Source organism: Paroedura picta, chromosome 6 (genome assembly GCF_049243985.1).
Source record: "Paroedura picta isolate Pp20150507F chromosome 6, Ppicta_v3.0, whole genome shotgun sequence".
NCBI classification, from domain to species: domain Eukaryota; kingdom Metazoa; phylum Chordata; class Lepidosauria; order Squamata; family Gekkonidae; genus Paroedura; species Paroedura picta.
Genome location: NC_135374.1, coordinates 91,916,446 through 91,934,829, shown reverse-complemented (window position 1 = coordinate 91,934,829; position 18,384 = coordinate 91,916,446). Strand labels below are relative to the sequence as shown.

Sequence of the window (18,384 nt, the reverse complement as noted above, 5' to 3'; positions counted from 1 at the left end):
CCACAGAGGAGGCCTTTGTGGATGAAAAGAGAACACAAGGAAAGTTTTTATTGTATATATAAAAGCCTCATGGCTGATCTGAAATTATGCTTTATGCTGCTGGGCTCCTGATCTTATTCCATCCTCTCCCATTGTACTTCCTTTCAAGCTTATCTTCCCTGGGCTCTTGTTATCTGTACTAGACTTTCACTCCCACTCTAAATGATGAACAGGCCATTGAACTGCTTCATGGGCCATTCAGAGCAGGAAAGTAGCACTCCAATCAGCTGAAGATCAAATAAAAGACCGGAAAGGCCCTCAGCAGGAAAAGGAAACTGCACAGGATTCTCATAGCAGGCTTTGTTCTTGACAGATAGTAATGTTCATAAACTGAGGAGAGGGGGATTGGTTGTGGAATGTGTTGAGACTCTGGGGAAAGTCAAACCTGTTAGGAATTGGGGGTAGTGGTAGTGTTCCCCCTCCAACATTTTCTGCTGAATCAGATTCACTGAGTATTCAAAATGGAAGCTAAAATGTATTTTTGGTGAAAGAAGTGCTGGCACTGATTGAATTTATGTCACGATACAAGCTCCTCTGCAATGAATGGAAGCTGCACAATAGGAGCGCCATGATCTTGCATGCTTCCTGGTCTTTTCAACGGAGTCACATACAAGAGGTTTCCGGTGAATGGCAACCAATGCTTCACGTTCAAGGCTGCATCAAATATGGCTCTGAATAGAACCTTCAACTCATTTGATCAGTTGTCCCCAGTAAAGGAACAGTTGCACTGGGGAAGACAATTGTGTTGCTTCTACCTACAATTCAAAGAAACAAAAAGGATAGCCTGGACATTCCTGATTGCTTTTATCTTTTGCAGAATTTTGCAAAAGTCTCTTCCCGCAAAAAGTGAGTGAATCAACAGGCCTTGCTGAGCGTGGGAAGCCTCAGGCTGCAGAGGGCCCTGTGCTGAATTTCTGACAGAAGACAAGCAGACCTTTCTAGGGTTGTGATCCTGACACACTGCTTGTTTGAGATATTTCTCCAAACTGGTCACAGCACACTTAAGGAATCAAACCCACACCATATCTCTCCCTTAAAAGTCTCTCTCAACATTACCATTGCAATAAGGAAACATGTCCCCCTCCTGTTCCATAAAAACTGGTGTTGGGTCCAGGAGAACCAAATATGACTCCTTCTCACACCAATATGAATACTTCCCTTACTCCAAAGAGGAGCAGACGTTTCCCCAAGAAGGAGTCAGATGATAGGATTCTCTCATGTGGTCAAGATTTTCTGATCATATGCAAGTGGTACGGTTACTTTTCCACCACAAATCTTGTGTCAGTTATGCTAACTCTGACAATCAGTTTGTACCTCCAAATAAGTTCAAATGACAAAAAAATCCGATATTGAAAATAACATCCTAACTACCCATATTCTAGTCCATGGTGATGTTTTAGCAACCCCTTTTTTCTCTCTTCACACTACAACATGCAGCATGAAAAATAAGACGCAGACTCATAGCAGAAGAAAAATGAGGATTGTTGAGAAAGAAAATGCAATTCTGTTGTAGTGGAAAAATAAATTGTTTTGGCCAGAAAGCTGTAAACTAATCCATGCATATTTTGTACCAATACACACTTGGAATTTAAAAAAATAATTCTAGCCACCCCTGTTTCTACCAGCCTATCTATTCAACTGTTCTTAACATTAGTCAGTTGTGACACATGGGTTTCCTTGGAAGGGGGGATTCAGTGATGTGAAGCAGAATCAATTGACTTAGTACTGTTCTGCTTGTGCAACACTTACCACTTTCTCCTCTATGTCCAGAAGTTGGTTGTGAAACCAACTGAGACTCCGGGGAAGGCGGTATTGTATTCATGGTTCCTCTATATATTTGAGAAATGACCTTGTGGGAGGAGCGCGTCCCGGGTGTCTGCGAGTGAATACAGGCCAATCAGTGTGCGGCCAGCACAGGTGTGCTGTTATGTGTTATGTGGAGGGGTTTTTAGAGCCCCCTCCACATAACACATAACATAGCACAGCTGGCTGCACCCTGATTGGGCCAGCCCCTACGCCCGCCTCCTTCACAGTGTGCCTATTACGGGGAGAGGAAGGGAAGGCAATTTTAAACTTCTGAGAGACACCTGAGGCCTGCTGGGTGCCTGTGGGCCATTCCCAGGTCTAACAAAGATCTCAGCCCCACTTTCCTGACAGGATGACTGTTATGGGGAGTGGAAGGGAAGGTGATTTTAAACTGCTTAGAGACAACTGTGGCCCGCAGGGTCACTGTGAGTTCTGTGGGCCCAGTTCTCTCAGAGCTCTCAGCCCCACTTCCCTGACAGGGTGACTGTTATGGGGAGAGGAAGGGAAGGTGATTTTAAACTGCTTAGAGACAACTGAGGCCTGCTGGGTAACTGTGGACCATTCCCAGTTCTCTCAGACCTCTCATAGCCCCACATCCCTCACACACTGTCTATTGTGGGGAGATGAATGGAAAAGGTGTTTGTAAACCGCTTTGTGACTCTTTTTGGTAGTAAACAGCAGGGTACAAAAATCAAGCTCTTCTTCTAAGGCAGTGGTCCCCAACCTTTCTGAGGCTGGGGACCGGCAGGGCATCGGGCCACGCCGCACATCGGGCCATGCCCGCGGGCCATGCCCGCGCATTGGGCCGTGCCTGCGCATCGGGCCGCACCTGCGGGCCGCACCCACGCGGGCCATGCCTGCACATCGGGCCGGGCCGCGCATGCGCGATGCGCGGCCAGGCCCTGATTCCCTCTCCCCGCCCTCCCACAGTAAGAAGCTTCCCGGGCCGCAAGCTTGCGGCCTGGGAAGTTTTTTACTGCGAGGGGGGGCAGGGAGAGGGAGCCGCGGCCCGGCACCGGGCCGCGGCCCGCAGGTTGGGGACCACTGTTCTAAGGGGCAACCGTGAAAGAAGCATGTGGGCACATAACATCATATCAACAGTAAAAAAATGGAGACAGAAGGAGCTGGGCCACAGAACTGGGAGGAATTGGTTGCCATATAATTTCCCTCTAAGAAGAGTCTCCAGTCTGATTTTCCCTTCACGTATTTGAAACATGGCACATGAAAGCTCACCTGTAACCACTATGCCACAATTCCCAAAAGTCAGTCCTCTCCCACACTCAACTAACATTCTAAACCACAGGTTCTTGACAGCCATCTCTCTACACCCACACCCTCATTTGTCACCACGCCACCATGCCACCACAACCCCCCCCCCACAACACACATATGCAACCTCATGCCCATACAGACTGGACAACCCCTCTCCTTACTCTTCCCAATGCTAAGCTCTCTCTCTTAATCACTCTCTTGCTCTTTACCTCTCTCTCTCTCTTTGCTATTTCTCCCCCCCTCCCCCTGATAGCACCCGTTGCTACAACGAGCTTTAATTCTAGTATAAATAAACAAACAATAAAATAAATAAATAAAAGACTGATAGCAAAAGACATAGTATGGTTGACTTTGCACAAGTGGTGAATGTGGTCATCTTCTTGTGCTTTCACTTGCATAAGGCTTCTAGTGTAAGCAGAAGTTTCCCACTGGGTCCAACTCTAAGTATGTATGTAATTACAACCCTAATATTCACTATAGGCAATTTGTCAAGATAACACTTTCACTTAGCTGTTTTAACGACATAAGCAAACCATTTACTGTTAGAGATACACACCATAAACACATGCCTAGCATGCAGAAATAATAATGTACTGCTGATTTTAAAATAAAATTGTTAAAAATCCCATTTTAAAAACTGCAGTTAATGAATTATATATTAGCCCAAATTAACATTTACAGTCTGTTTGTGATCATTTTTACTATGGCTCTAGTATAATGTTCATATTTATTGTAAGAAGTATGAAATATTTTATATTTTCCTGTATTCTGAAAAATAGGGTCAAGTTGAGACCTCAGGGAATGCTGGCAGCGATTTTTCCATGGCAACGTATACTGGTTTATTATGCTAATTTACCCTACTATGCAATTTATGGTAAAGGAGTGGACTTTGTATCAGTTAACAGGCCTCTACAAACATATCATCTTCCCATTATGGGTTGTAAAATGAGGATTTCATCTAAAACTGACTCTAAAGATTTACTTTGACAGGTTATTTTTTTAAGCCAATTAACATAAAATATACTTTTAGAGAATACATAATGTGATTTATGAAGGAGGTTGACATCCTCACAAGCAATGGTCAGGATCTAAGGACGACTCTCAAATAGCCCATTTCCAACCCAGAAGACTAAATAGCAGTCATCACAAATTCTTCTTATTTTTAATGGCAGTATGCAATGTAGTATTTTAGAGTGGATGTGGGTACAAAGACAGAAAACCAGACCAGAAGTCCTACGGGGGCTGTGAGACATTCCATGATTCTCTTGTGACCTGGACAGAGTCCTTAAAAACATTTTTCTTAATTATATTTGACATATATTAAAATACATATGCAGCAGCTGTCAGAGGACTGCAAGTAAATATTGTCAAGTTATTGATACGTATCAGTCTTACCGTGTAGCAAGCTTATGGCAAATAACACCAGTATCTGTTATGACTTCACTGAGCCTCAACTCTAGATGGACCTTTCCCTGAAATACAAAATGGTAAGCCACGATATGAATATTATATACCATATAGCCAGTCAAAACATTCTTAAAGCAGTGATCCCCAATGTACGGCATGTGTTTGCTCATACCCAGTTCCTAGCTTTCCTCCACCTCAATGGAGCAGAAGGCACTTCAGAAAGGAACAGGAGGTATGCCTTGTCTCTTCAGACACTTCTATCATTGGATAATACCAGGCTTGAAACTTCTCAACATTTGTGATTCACTCCCATGGCAGCCATTTTGTGGTGGCATCCGCTAACCACCCTTAAAAAGAATGAGGATCATTTACACAAATGTTCTGTAATCCAGTAGTTTAGCTTAAAAGTTGGCACAGTCGGGTATCTCTGTTTTAGAAACAATGTTTATTAATAATAATTTTGTCAATAACAATTTCAGGGATACAGGCCAAACATGACCTTGGTTGATCAAATTGATCAAAGCCAAAATTAGTGAATTGGTTTTTGAAAAATCAAGATATCTCATTGGACAATACTTATATAATAATTATCTCATCTAAATGAATAATAAATAAAGCAAACTGTAGGTCTGAGAACCAATCACCAAAAATTTACTGAAACTGAGGATCTAGGGATCGACTATGTTTTCACTTCTTCTAAAATAGTTTACTCAATCACGAACATGCTGTCTGCTTATCTGGCGAGTATTATACTTGGCTTCCTGTATTTGTACAGATTTCACAACTTTGCACCTCTGATTCAGACTTTCTGAATTAGTTCACTGCCTGATGAATCAGAGTTTGGTATTATTAATCCTTAAGAGGTCTGCTCAGGAGTAATTTTTTTCAAATGGGTCTAACTCCCAGGAAAGATGACTGCAGCTGGTAATTAGAACTGCTTCAGGGAAATGTTGTGAGAGTTCTGACCACAAAGAAAGAAATAACACACTGGGAGGATGGAATACATTTTTACTCTAGAAAAAACATAATGAATAAGAGTGACAATGAACAAATATAAAAGAGAGCAGAATTGGCTCTTTTCAGATTACTCGGGTGGTGAGCTGCCGTTTTCAGAAAAGACTGTGAAGAGAAAGGGAATTATGATGCCATTAAAGGTACTTTGAATTTGAATTTGAGAAAGGAAATTGTTTAACATTTTACCTTCCTCCACAGAACAATGAATTGAGGAAACTTGAACCAGTATGTCAGAATTCTGCTTTAGGAGGTTTAAACACACGTACCCCAACACAATTAATCCTTATCCACAGTTCCTCTATATATTTGTGAAACAGCCTTGGGGGTGGTACGTGTCCGGCTGTCCAAACTGGAATAGGGCCCTGATTGGCCCTGTTCCTACAGCTGCCGCCCTCCCTCCCTGGACGCTAGCCACGTTCCTCTCAGGCATGCCAGAGACACAGAGAGAGAGACACAGAGCCCTGCCAGACTGAACACGACCCCTCATTCCCTTCTATTGCTCCTGCTGCGGAGGCACAGAGAGAGCCGCCCCTACTGCAACGGAGAGAGAGAGACAGACAGACAGACAGAGAGAGCTGCCCCAAACTGCATCCCAGCATCCTTCCCTCCTAATTGCCTGCTATGTCTTCTGCTGCAAGGCACACCAAGAGAGGCACACCAAAAGACACGCAGCAAGAGGGAGAGAGACACACAGAGAGAGAGAGATCTGCACCTCCTGGTGTCCCCTGGGTCCTAGCGCCCTTGCCATTCCTGCTTGCAATGGGCTTTCTTGCTAGTTTTCCAAATAAGACAACAACAAAAAACTAAATCCATAGATATGCTAAGATAAGAACAAAGCAGAGACAGAGATGAATATGTGTTGAAATAATCCAGTTTGTTATTTTGTTCATGAAGGTTCAATAGGTTTAATGGTGGCAGGGGAGAAAAGGTTGTAGATCAATAGCTTGTTCAGTCTGACTCAGCCTGATTTTTCTTTTACTATTGCTCCTGCTGTGTCTCATTGGTTTCTTCTTACAGGAACAGAAGAGGTTACCTGGTTTTCTCCAATTCTGGAAATGTTAAAAATAAATAACTCCTACATCTTCTACATGGAGCAGCAGTTTGGGACTCTGTATCTCCAGCCCTTAGAAGTCATCTAAAACAAATTTGACCACCTGCTATTGACTCCTCTGCCTTCCACATCTTCAGTTATGGTTGGAGTATAATTATCTCTACCCTCAATAACAGCCTTAGTTTTAAAAGCAGCCATTAACTATTGGCTGAGAATAATCTTTTGTACATCTCTGGGTCTTCTACCTTGGACACGCAGAGTTATGAAGTTCAACTCATGGTGTGGTTTTGTATCGAGATTAATGGCTACCCTTGGATTCTCAGAAGAATACATGAGGAGCCTTGATTTCCATGCAGCCAAACTGTTAGAGAAACAAAGAACGGTATACCAAGGTGTTCAAACCCAATGTTGGATTATTAGCTACCATGAAAACAACCTTCTTTTAAAGGCAGTTGCTTCCTTTCTCCCTGACACTTCAAGTATACTTTACCAATATAATAAATTATGAACATAGAAGGGCTGTCAAAAAAGCATGCCTAGAAATTCTACTGCTTGTAGAAGGCAGATAGGGATACATTTATTTATTTCCAAATGGCAAGGTTGTTGATGCCATTATAAGGATCAAGGTGAAAATGAGACATGTTGAAGAAAGTACAGCTGACCTGTAGACTAATTGCTTTACTCTGGTTCACTAGCTACTGGATTAATGAGTTACTTATAAATATGTTAGGTGTATTATTTATTTATTTAGATTTTTATACCACCCATTCCATACGACTCTGGGCGGTTTACATAAAATGTCGTAGAATTACATAGAACAATATAACAATGTGATACATAACAATCATAACATAGAAACCAGATGTTTTTATTTTGTGGTATTCTTAATTATTACCACGTATTTAAATTTATTCTGTAATAAATTGTCAGAGCTTTTACTAGGCTTTTACTAGGATGGGCATGAACTGGCTCATGAACCAAAGTTTCCCCAGAAAGCACTTTCCTAGGGGTGCCTTTTTTGGTAGGCCATAACTTGTACCTTGTGCATCCAATCCTCACCAAACTTGGAAGGCTGGTAGAGGAGAGTCGGCCAGATATCCCTGGTGAGTTTAGTGCTCCTAGCATACTAGGGAGCCATTCTACCAAGCCATAAACGTCACAAACCAAACCTGTTTGTTTGGACCATAAATGTTTGTGATGGTTCATGGCTCGGGAAATGTGCATGTTACGAACCATCAACCATACTGCATTTTTCCAGTTTAGGCCCATCCCTAGTTTTTACTTTGATGGAGTTGTCTTGCAGATGAAATAAAGATTTCATGTGATTGGACTGGTTTCTTGCCTATAAGTTCCCCCAATACACAACACAACTTCAAGAAAGGTACATAGGGAGCAAATGTGTCAGTACCCTAGGCCTTAGTATCCTGTTATTCCAGACTTAAACAAGGAAATTCCAGACAGTTAACTATGTTAGTCAATTGTTTCAGTTGCTATTGTGACTCCTTAAATAATCCAGGGAATCTCACCATGAAAATTTCATTGCTGAACCTCATTGGAACCATGCGTCTATGACAGCAGACCCTCCAGCTCCTTGGGGGGACAGGGAGAGGTTCAACTGGCCTTTGAGCAGTCTTCTCACTGTTCTGACTGTGACAAAGCACTTAATTCATTGTTACTGCCAATTTCCTCTGTAGTACAAAAAAGTAAAATCCCACATGTTTTTTTTCTTTTCACATGGGGGTTGCATATAATCTGTGACAATGCCATTATTCCAGACAAGCAGTCTCTGCATGGATGTTTAGAGGACAATGAAAAAAGGAATGGGAAATGTGGAACATTTTCTGCTCCCTTTGGGACACCTTCGCCATTCACACTGGCCTGTGGCTGGATAGGCCCTGTTGGCCCCGCAGCAGACCGGGGAATTGGAAACACCAGCATTCCCTTGGCATGAGGCAATGGAGGGCCTAAACCACGGCAGGCCCGAGATAGGGCCTGGCCAGCACTGATGGTGTGTGGCAGTGGGGGCCCAGCCTATTCCACTCATGTAGAATTGGTCTCAGAATATTCAGTACCATTAAAAAAAAAAGAATTTGCCATTTTAAAAGGACTTCAGTGAAGAAACAAAAAAGTGCAATGCTGCATGGCAGCTGGCATTTGTAAACATCAGAACCAATGTCATTGGTGTCCCCAGGCAAGATCAGAAGCCCACTTTAGTAGCCACATAAAAGTAAGTACTAGAAACTACAACTAGTACAGAATGCTGCAACAAGAATGCTGTCCCAAATGGGTCACATGGACCAGGTCACTGTAGTCTTGCTCCAGCTATACTGGCTTCCAGGCCTAATTCAAAGTGCTGATTTTTTCTCTTTTCTGTGTGACAGCTTTATGTGTAACCTCTGTCAAGGCACCTCACTGTGTCAGGCTGCCTCGCCTTCCTTATTTTTGCTGCCACCAAAGGCTCTTTCCTTAGAATTCTTAGTAGACCCAAAAAACAGGATGGCTTTGTTATATATTATGGCATGACAGCGGGTGGAGGTTGCTCTGAGGTAAAATAAGAGCTTTTTTGTACCCTGTTTTATTATTACCTGAAAGAGTTTCAGTCCTCACCATCTCTTCCTCTCCCCACAACAGATACCCTGTGAGGGAGGTAGGGCTGAGCGAGCTCTGAGAGAACTGTGACTGGCCCAAGGTCACCCAGCTGGCTGCATGTGGAGGAGTGGGGAAGATTAGAGGCCCCCACTCTTTAGCCGTTAAACCAAACTGGCTCTCCAAAGGGGATTCTTTACTCTAAAATAGTTGTTTGTCTTAAAAATGCATGGCATTTATTACTAAGTATAACAGCCTCTGTAGGGCGAATAAGCTTAATAGTTTCAGATACATACATACATAAGCATAATGATTACTTAAATAGACCTAAGCACATAGACTTATATTCTCAGCTGACACATAGGCCAAAAAGCTGAACTTCCCAACTTGGCACCTAGGCTAGTAACTTCCACAGAACACTGGTTTCTCTCACAGAGTACAGCACCTCACTCAAGTTTCTTCCTCCACACACAGCTCTCTCTCTCTCTCTCTCTCTCTCTCTCTCTCTCTCTCTCATATAACACCTTCACTCATCCTTTCAGTCCCTCCTCTACTGGCCTACATTTTGGATCACAGCAGCACTCACTTAAAAGTTCTCATTAAAAGACACAAAGACTGTCTACATGGCAAATCACCGAGCATGGCATTGACCTTTGAAGCTCTAAATCAGGGGTAGTCAACCTGTGGTCCTCCAGAGGTTCACGGACTACAATTCCCATGAGCCCCTGCCAGCAAACGCTGGCAGGGGCTCATGGGAATTGTAGTCCGTGAACCTCTGGAGGACCACAGGTTGACTACCCCTGCTCTAAATGACCTAAAACCCACATACCTTAAGGACCACCTATAAACCTGTCCAAACATTATGGTCATTTTCAGGAGCCCTGATTCAGGTTGGGACCCATCAACTGAGGCAAAACAGGTGGCAAACCTAGAGACCACTTTCTCAGTCCTGGCATCAAAATTATGGCGTTCCTGCCAAAGGAAGATTAATTTATTCCCTAGGATCACAGACTTCCGCCAGCAGATGAACAATTTTATATTTCTTTAAGACCAACAAAGTTTTATTCCAGGTGTAAGCTTTCCTGTGCATGCACACTTCTTCAGACAGCCGAAGAAGTTTCTTTGCACATGAAATACCTTGAATAAAACTTGGTTGGTCTTAAAGGTGCCAATGGACTCATACTTTGTCCTGCTGCTTTAGACCAACGTGGCCACCCACCTGAGTGTTTCTGTTTTGTCTATCACTTTGTTTGACCTTCCTAATTGTTTGTTTTTTTATTGCTGGTTATACTGTTGCCCTGATTAGGGTCTTTAATGGACTGAAAAGCAGGATATAAAATATATAAATAAATACCCTAGCTTAGCTTAAATCATTAACTTTTATTTTATTTATTTATTTATTTTTATTTCAACTTCTATACCACCATTCCCGAACCTGCAATGATTAGCATGTCTTAATCCACCAAGCCCAAACCAGTCTGCAGTTTTCTAATATTTTCAGCAATACTGTTCTTTCCAAAATCCCAACAGTCAGCAAAGTGGATGATCCCATGGTGAATATGACTGCAGGATTATTGCATTTCACCACCCTCACTGCCATCTGGTACCATCCTTGAGCTTGGCACCATTGACAGGATTTCCCCAGAATTCATATTATTGCTTCAGTTACTATCTTAGCCAAGTGAGTATCTTTTTCTTTTGACAGATTACTAGATGCTGAGTCTCAGAAGGATATAACTGTGCTTAGGATTGCACTGGTGGATCCCTCATTAATTACAGAGACAAAATGTTCCTGACATATTCAAACAGATACTTTACATTTAGCTCAAACTAATAATGTGGAATATACTTGTAGATAAAAAGCCAATCACCTGTGCTCTAGGTCATTATTCATCCTAGCTATTAAAATCTGCCAGAGGAGACTCTTTTGATGGATGGCACAAATTATCCGTCTCTCTCCAGTGCAGAATTTTCTGCCTCTGACTTTTAGAAGAGCTAGATTTGATACCCCCCCCCCCCCCCGTTCAAGGATCGCTGCCTTGCCGTGGCAAGGGGGCTTGTGTAGCTCAGTGAAGCTATGAGCTATCCCGTGCAGGGCCACCCAAGATGGACAGATCATAGCAGAGAGCTCTGACAAAAGGTGATCCACTGGAGAAGGAAATGGCAAACCACTCCAGTATCTTTGCCATGAAAACCCAATGGACAAGTTCAAAAGGCAAAACGATATGACGCCGGAAGATGAGCCCCTCATGTCGGAAGGTGTCCAATATGCTACTGGGGATGAGCAGATGGCTAGTACGAGTAGCACCAGAATGAGTGAAGCGACAGGGCAAAAGCTTAAAGTTGTGGAAGTAACTGGTGGCGAAAAGACAGTCCGATGCTGTAAAGATTTTTATTCCATAGGAACCTGGAATGTCAGATCCATGAATCAAGGCAAGCTGGGTGTGGTTAAACAAGAGATGACAAGGCTGAACATCGACATTTTAGGAATCAGTGAACTAAAATGGACAGGAATTGGTGAATTTAATTCAGATGACCATCAGGTATACTACTGTGGACAAGAATCTCGCAGAAGAAATGGAGTAGCCTTCATAATCAATAAGAGAGTAGGAAAAGCAGTCTTGGGATACAATCTCCAAAATGACAGAATGATCTCAGTTAGAATCCAAGGCAAACCATTCAGCATCACAGTAATCCAGGTCTATGCCCCAACCACTGCTGCTGAAGAGGATGAAGTTGACCAGTTCTATGAAGCCCTACAACAACTTCTAGAAGCAACGCCAAAAAATGATGTGCTTATCATCATGGGGGATTGGAATGCTAAAGTAGGAAGCCAAAAGATAACCGGAATAACAGGTAAGTTTGGCCTTGGAGTACAAAATGAAGCAGGACACAGGCTGGTAGAATTTTGTCAAGAGAATACAATGGTCATAGCAAACACTCTTTTCCAACAACCCAAGAGACGACTCTACACATGGACATTACCAGACGGTCAACACAGAAATCAGATTGACTATGTGCTCTGCAGCCAAAGATAGGGAAATTCTATACAGTCAGTAAAAACAAGACCAGGAGCTGATTGTGGTTCAGATCATCAGTTTCTTGTTGCAAAGTTTAGGCTTAAATTGAAGAAAGTAGGGAAAAGCATTAGGCCACTCAGGTATGAACTAAATCATATCCCCGACAAATATACAGTAGAGGTGACAAATAGATTTAAGGAATTAGATCTGATAGACAGAGTGCCTGAAGAACTATGGACGGAGGTTTGCAACATTGTACAAGAGGTAGCAACTAAAACCATCCCAAAGAAAAAGAAATGCAAGAAATCAAAATGGCTGTCTGAGGAAGCTTTACAAATAGCTAAGGAGAGAAGGCAAGTGAAAGGCAAGGGAAACAGAGCCATAAGGGGAAGGAGATGTCCAGTGTAGGGATTCTAATGTAGGCAAGCAAATACCAATGGCCTGCCTAGGGAGGACGTCAAATAGAACCAAAAGGCCACATTCCTCCACCCCTCATCCAGCATATGTCATCTATCAGGGTAGTTCAGACCATTTCAGTCCCATAACCAGGTGCCGATCCAAAGCATATATAAAATGAGGGGGGGGGGGTTTGAAACTTTCGTCTGAAGTAGCACAATAAAATCAGAGTCCAGTAGCACTTTTAAGACCAACAAAGATTTATTCAAGGCGTGAGCTTCTGAGTGCAAGCACTTGAAAGCTGACACCTTGAATAAATCTTTGTTAATCTTTGAGAAGAGTATTATAATAAGGTTCAACTCTAGGTTTCGGTATCTGAAAGACTTTCAGCACAATCCTAAAACCAAATTGCTCTCTTCTAAGTCCACCGACTTTAACCGGCTTAGAAGGGTGTAACTGTTTATTATTGCACTGTTTCCTTTCCACGACATACTTGTGTGAAATCTTTTATAGCTGAATAGGAATATATCTTAGAGATGACTGTACTTCCCCCCCCCCCCCCACTTCATGGGCAACAAAACAAGAGATGTGAAAAACAGTGTTAGATAAAGTGGTCACACCCTTTTATTTCCTGGGTGGTGGAGCAGCAGCTAAACTGGAAATAGCTTTTTTCACTTTCACATGGTTTGTGGTTACAATAATTCAGCACTGGAGTCTTCCTGGCTCTTGCAAATGATTAACTAGTTTCAAATAAGCTCTCTGCTAGATACATGCAAATAGGCTGAACAAACACCATTAAAGCAACTGTTGGACAATAGCCACACAGTATTTTTTAAACATTTATAGCATCCCCCCATATGGAGCTCATTTTTTTAAAGGATATGTAAAAGTCTCAATAAAACACACAAATGAGAGCGCACATCACACTCGTCAGAGATTTAGAACATAACCCAAGTAACTTAATGAGCATACAAGAAAAAAATTCTAAGACAATTACAGGAGAGTCAGCAAACTAACCTCCACAAAATAAAGCAGCTCCGGTACATTTTTGCCCTAGTCTTCCACAAAAGAAGGCAAAGTGGCATACATGGTTCTCCCCTCCTCCATCGCGTAACCATGTGAGCAAGGTCGTGCACAAGGGGAGAGTTGAGAGTTTAACCCCCCAACAAAAAAGATTAAATAAAAGAAACTATACAAAAAGCTATTCATTGACCAATGAAAACCCACCAACAGTGGCACGAGATTGAAAAGTAATAGAAAAAGAGTTTAAAAATTCAAGGAAAAGTGAAAAAGAACGAATTAAGAAATTTCATGTGGCTTCTAGAATGTATTGAATCCCCCCCTTTAAAAATCCTGTGCATGGGCCTGCATATGAATTAGACTGGGCTGCAAGTACATTTCATAGTAGAGCCAGAATTTGAACTGGGTTTTCCCCAGACCGACTCTTTAACCACTATACTGCACAGGAGCTGACTGGAATAGGCAGCTCTGGAATGACCATGATGTTATGTGCTCAGCAGTGACTGCTTGGCAAGAAAACGGAGTGCCTCGCTTACTTTGGCCGTATCATGCAATCCAACTCAATGGAGAAAGCAATTATACTAGGATTAGTCAGTGGAAATAGGAAACCAGACCAACAAAGGACACGGTGATTTGGACACGATCAGGATGGACACCAGCCAGAACACTGCACAACTGAGGGAGGCGGAGCAGGATCGGAGATCATGGCAACAGCTGTGCCATGGGATCACCAAAAGTTGGACACGACTGAATGGCTGACAACAACAACAACAATTTCCATCCTTATTCCTGGAAGTGAAACCATTTTAGTTGTATACAGAAGCAATCCTCTTATTACCTTCAGACCTTAGTTTCAGCAGGCATTGGCTCAGGGATCTCTGGTGTTGACCCACTCATGGCTCAAGAATGGAGGAAAAGTTGTAAAATTGTCTACACTGACAATTCCATCACTAGGCAGCCCATTTTCTAAGTCAGGTGTAGATCTTTCTTGGTCCTGCTTACAGCTCTTCTTTCTGCATTTGGCCCAAAGTTGTTCCATCCCTACCTATCTGTCCACCTATGTATTACTTCTCTGTATCTTGCTTTGGCATAATAACTGCTTCAGCTATGAGCCTTGCCAATGAAGACCTTGTTTTGAACTTTCCTTGTTGTCAAACTATACATTCTACCCAGCATTCTACCCTGTTTCTGTTGGCTGCAGAGGAGAGGACACGCAGTAATGGGTTTAAACTACAAGTACAGCGATATAGACTAGATATCAGGAAAACAATTTTCACAGTCAGAGTAGTTCAGCAGTGGAATAGGCTGCCTAAGGAGGTGGTGAGCTCCCCCTCACTGGCAGTCTTCAAGCAAAAGTTGGATACACACTTTTCTTGGATGCTTTAGGATGCTTTGGGCTGATCCTGCGTTGAGCAGGGAGTTGGACTAGATGGCCTGTATGGCCCCTTCCAACTCTATGATTCTTTGATTCTATGATTCTTCTTCTTGAGTACGGAAACCAAACTAACAACCATTTTATTTCTAGTATAAGGCCTACCAACAACCCGTTTTTTGCAGGGGAGTGCTTTGGTACACACTCTAAATATCATTACCAATGTAAAAGTGAGAGACCTTGTGCTTTATATGCAGAAGACCAAGATACAATCAGAAATAAATAAGCAAATAAATAAGTTTTGCTGCTTCTTAGGTCACTGACACATGGGTCATTAATCTCAGCTCAAATGCTACTGGAAAGTGGGCTAGATGGCAGCAAAGCTGAGGCAGCCCCCATTGGACAGGAAAGTCCTGTCTTAGTCCCCTAGGGTGTCATTATAGCATTATAACAATTGTCTATCTGGTTCTGTAAATTCCTTTTATTAAGAAGTCTTTATCCCCTTGTGTTGCAAAGGTCTCTGCAACAAAAGGGACTGGTGACTTACTTTTTTATTGAAGGAAATTCAGACAAACTGGAAGACACATTGCTATAATTCTGTAAGGTAAAGGTAAAGGTATCCCCTGTGCAAGCACCGAGTCACCCTTGGGTGATGCCCTCTAGTGTTTTCATGGCAGACTCAATACGGGTGGTTTGCCAGTGCCTTCCCCAGTCATTACCGTTTACCCCCCCAGCAAGCTGGGTACTCATTTTACCGACCTTGGAAGGATGGAAGGCTGAGTCAACCTTGAGCTGGCTGCTGGGATTGAACTCCCAGCCTCATGGTCAGAGCTTCAGGCAGCATGTCGGCTGCCTTATCACCCTGAGCCAATGCCGTAGTGATATTTAATTGCTGATTTTTAAAGTTACTGATCCCCAGGGGCTGGGACAGGGAAAACAATTCAAATGCACAAGAACACATGTCGTGTGTAAGCCCCATCAGCACTGTGCTGTATGTATCAGGGAAACTACACAAGTGTTTTCTTGTGTTGCAGCTGTAAAGACTCACCTGGTTACAAGGATGGGCCCAAGCAACTTGGCAGCAAGGAGAAATAGGAAGCAGCATCAACCAACTGTGCCTGCCCATCAGCTGGGTTTGCAATTGATGGCTTTGGCCATGTTGGAGCAGTTGGTCGACCTTGAGCTTGGGAGCAGCCACAGCTTGTTGAGTGGGTTGGCTGGGTGGGGGTAGGAAGGCTCTAACAGGCCCAAAGAAAGGAGCCTAGGTGAGGTTCAGAGAATGAAAAAGTTATAACAAAGAGGGCAGTGGAGGAGGCGGGAGGTAAAGAAGGGATATGAGTACTAAGAAACACATAAAGAGGTGGCAGAAGCAGAGAAGAGCTGGGAAGAGGCACATGGGAAAGAGCAGGAAGACAGAGAAGAGGGGTAATGGGAGGGGTAGAAGAAAAGCTCAGACCACAACCCTCGGTAAGGAGATCTGTGGGTTATTACACTGAATGGGCAGAGTCTGTAATAAAATTGGCTAAAATATGTACCCACAACACAACCAGTGCACTTCATCCATTGTGGATGAACAGTGGGTTCAATGTGCTACTTCTCACCCCATAGCACTCACGGGCCGCTCTACTTTCAGGCAGAAGGCCTCCCCCAGACAGAACTAAAATTTCTCAACTTTGTTAAGGAAACTTTACATGTAATGGATAAACACAGTCCGCCATGTTGTACATTTTCTCCTTTCAGAAAACATTTAGCACACAGCTTAAATTGCTGCTTTAAGATGTGGTTTTTATAAAGCTAAAAGAGAGGAAATGATAAACTGCAGTAACCATCGCAAATACAGCACAGCATTTATAATTAACCTTTAGCTTCCATGTCCTCATTAATTGGAAAGTTTCACAAGCATTTGCTACAAGATATATTAACTTGAGATATAAATATCTGTCATCCTCCTAGAAAGCTAGCAAACAGCTCTCATAGTCAGTGTGCATTAACTGTACAACTAATATAAGCAATATACATTACAGTCATATAAATATTGGCTGACTTCACATGATAAAAAAGGAAATCTTCATTTCCCACAGGAAGCAAACCCTAACACTGCCTAAACAGCTGCTGTTAAAGTTATCTAAAACCGATACTTGGTATCTTATGTACATTAATTATCCAGTAAAGCACTTGAACAACTTCTAGAGCAAATAATATGGATGGCTAATTTACGGTTTGTCATCAAACAGTATTATCAAATACACCTAGCTCTTTAATGGGCAAAAAACCTCAATTGCTCCAGAAGAGCTTTCAACCCTGGGTTCAAGAGAAGAAGAAATGGAAAGATCAGATCAGGGTAGAAAGAAAGCAACATCAAGTAGAGGTCGATTATTTTAGTGTTTCTAGATTTTCACCTGATCTAAAATCGAAGATTTTAAAATTACAATTAAGTAAAAGATGTGTCGCTTGCAATTATGGGGAATGCTGGTTAATCAAATGAGCCGGTTACTCAGACTCATTGCTCTGCCCTGCATCCTACACAGAGAAATCCACTACAAACCAACTCATTCTCCACAGTGAACAGCAACGCCCCATGCCTGATGGGACACTTTCACTTATGTTCTGCTACAGAACTCTGCGCAGTAGATAGACAAGTGGGCCAGCTGTCCAGGAAACCTCCAGTACAGCTAGTTTCTCACAGCGTGAGGAGAAGCTAATGAGAAGGTCAGGTTTTAAATGGCATTTGACTAGAAGCAGCATGATGGGAAATGAGACCAGTGGTGACTCTACCCAAGCCTTCACTTGGACCCAAGTGGCTTCTAAATGCAGCTATTTCAGAGGAGGATGAGCAAACTTGTATTTATTTCCTTGGATCTGTTATTAACTTCCTTGGGTCAAATAAGATTGTCCAATAAAGAGGCATGAAACCATATACAAGTGTAAGACACATTTGCTAGGCTCATTCAGTTATTAATATTTCTGGGTGCAAAGAACACTTATAAGCCAAGACTTTATTCATGAAGCAACTCCTTGGCCTCTTCTCCAACCTTATGAACCTCAGAGAATAAGTGTGAGCTCCTCCTAGAAATTCCAGTTCTTTAGCCAGCTTTCCTCTGAAATTAGGCTCCGAGACCATTACTTCGACTTCTAAAAGCATTTAGTATCCTAGCCAGCTGAGACCTATGATGTCTCCTGATACAAGACCCCTCCAATCTCGCTCCCTGTGGATACAAACCCTATCTCTTGAAACATTCAAATATATTACCCTCCTTCTCCTAAAAGCCAGTTTATGAGACTTACAAAAGTTTCCTAAGAGGAGAATGTTCCAGTCTCACTCCCGGGGATTACAAAGCCTATCAGATTCAAAACTGAGAGTTTCTTCTCTATGCCCCCTTCCCACCTGGCTCCTCCATGAA

At 42.6% G+C, this 18,384-nt stretch overlaps 1 protein-coding gene across 3 annotated transcripts in view; it reads right to left on the bottom strand.

The window, feature by feature from the left end:
* RASA3 (RAS p21 protein activator 3) overlaps positions 1-18,384 on the bottom strand; it is a 176,699-nt gene that overhangs the window by 70,035 nt on the left and 88,280 nt on the right. For all 3 annotated transcript variants that reach the window (XM_077343669.1, XM_077343666.1, XM_077343667.1), the window contains exon 5: positions 4,513-4,589. In XM_077343669.1, coding sequence (XP_077199784.1) covers positions 4,513-4,589 — 77 coding nt within the window. The remainder of the gene's footprint in view (positions 1-4,512; positions 4,590-18,384) is intronic.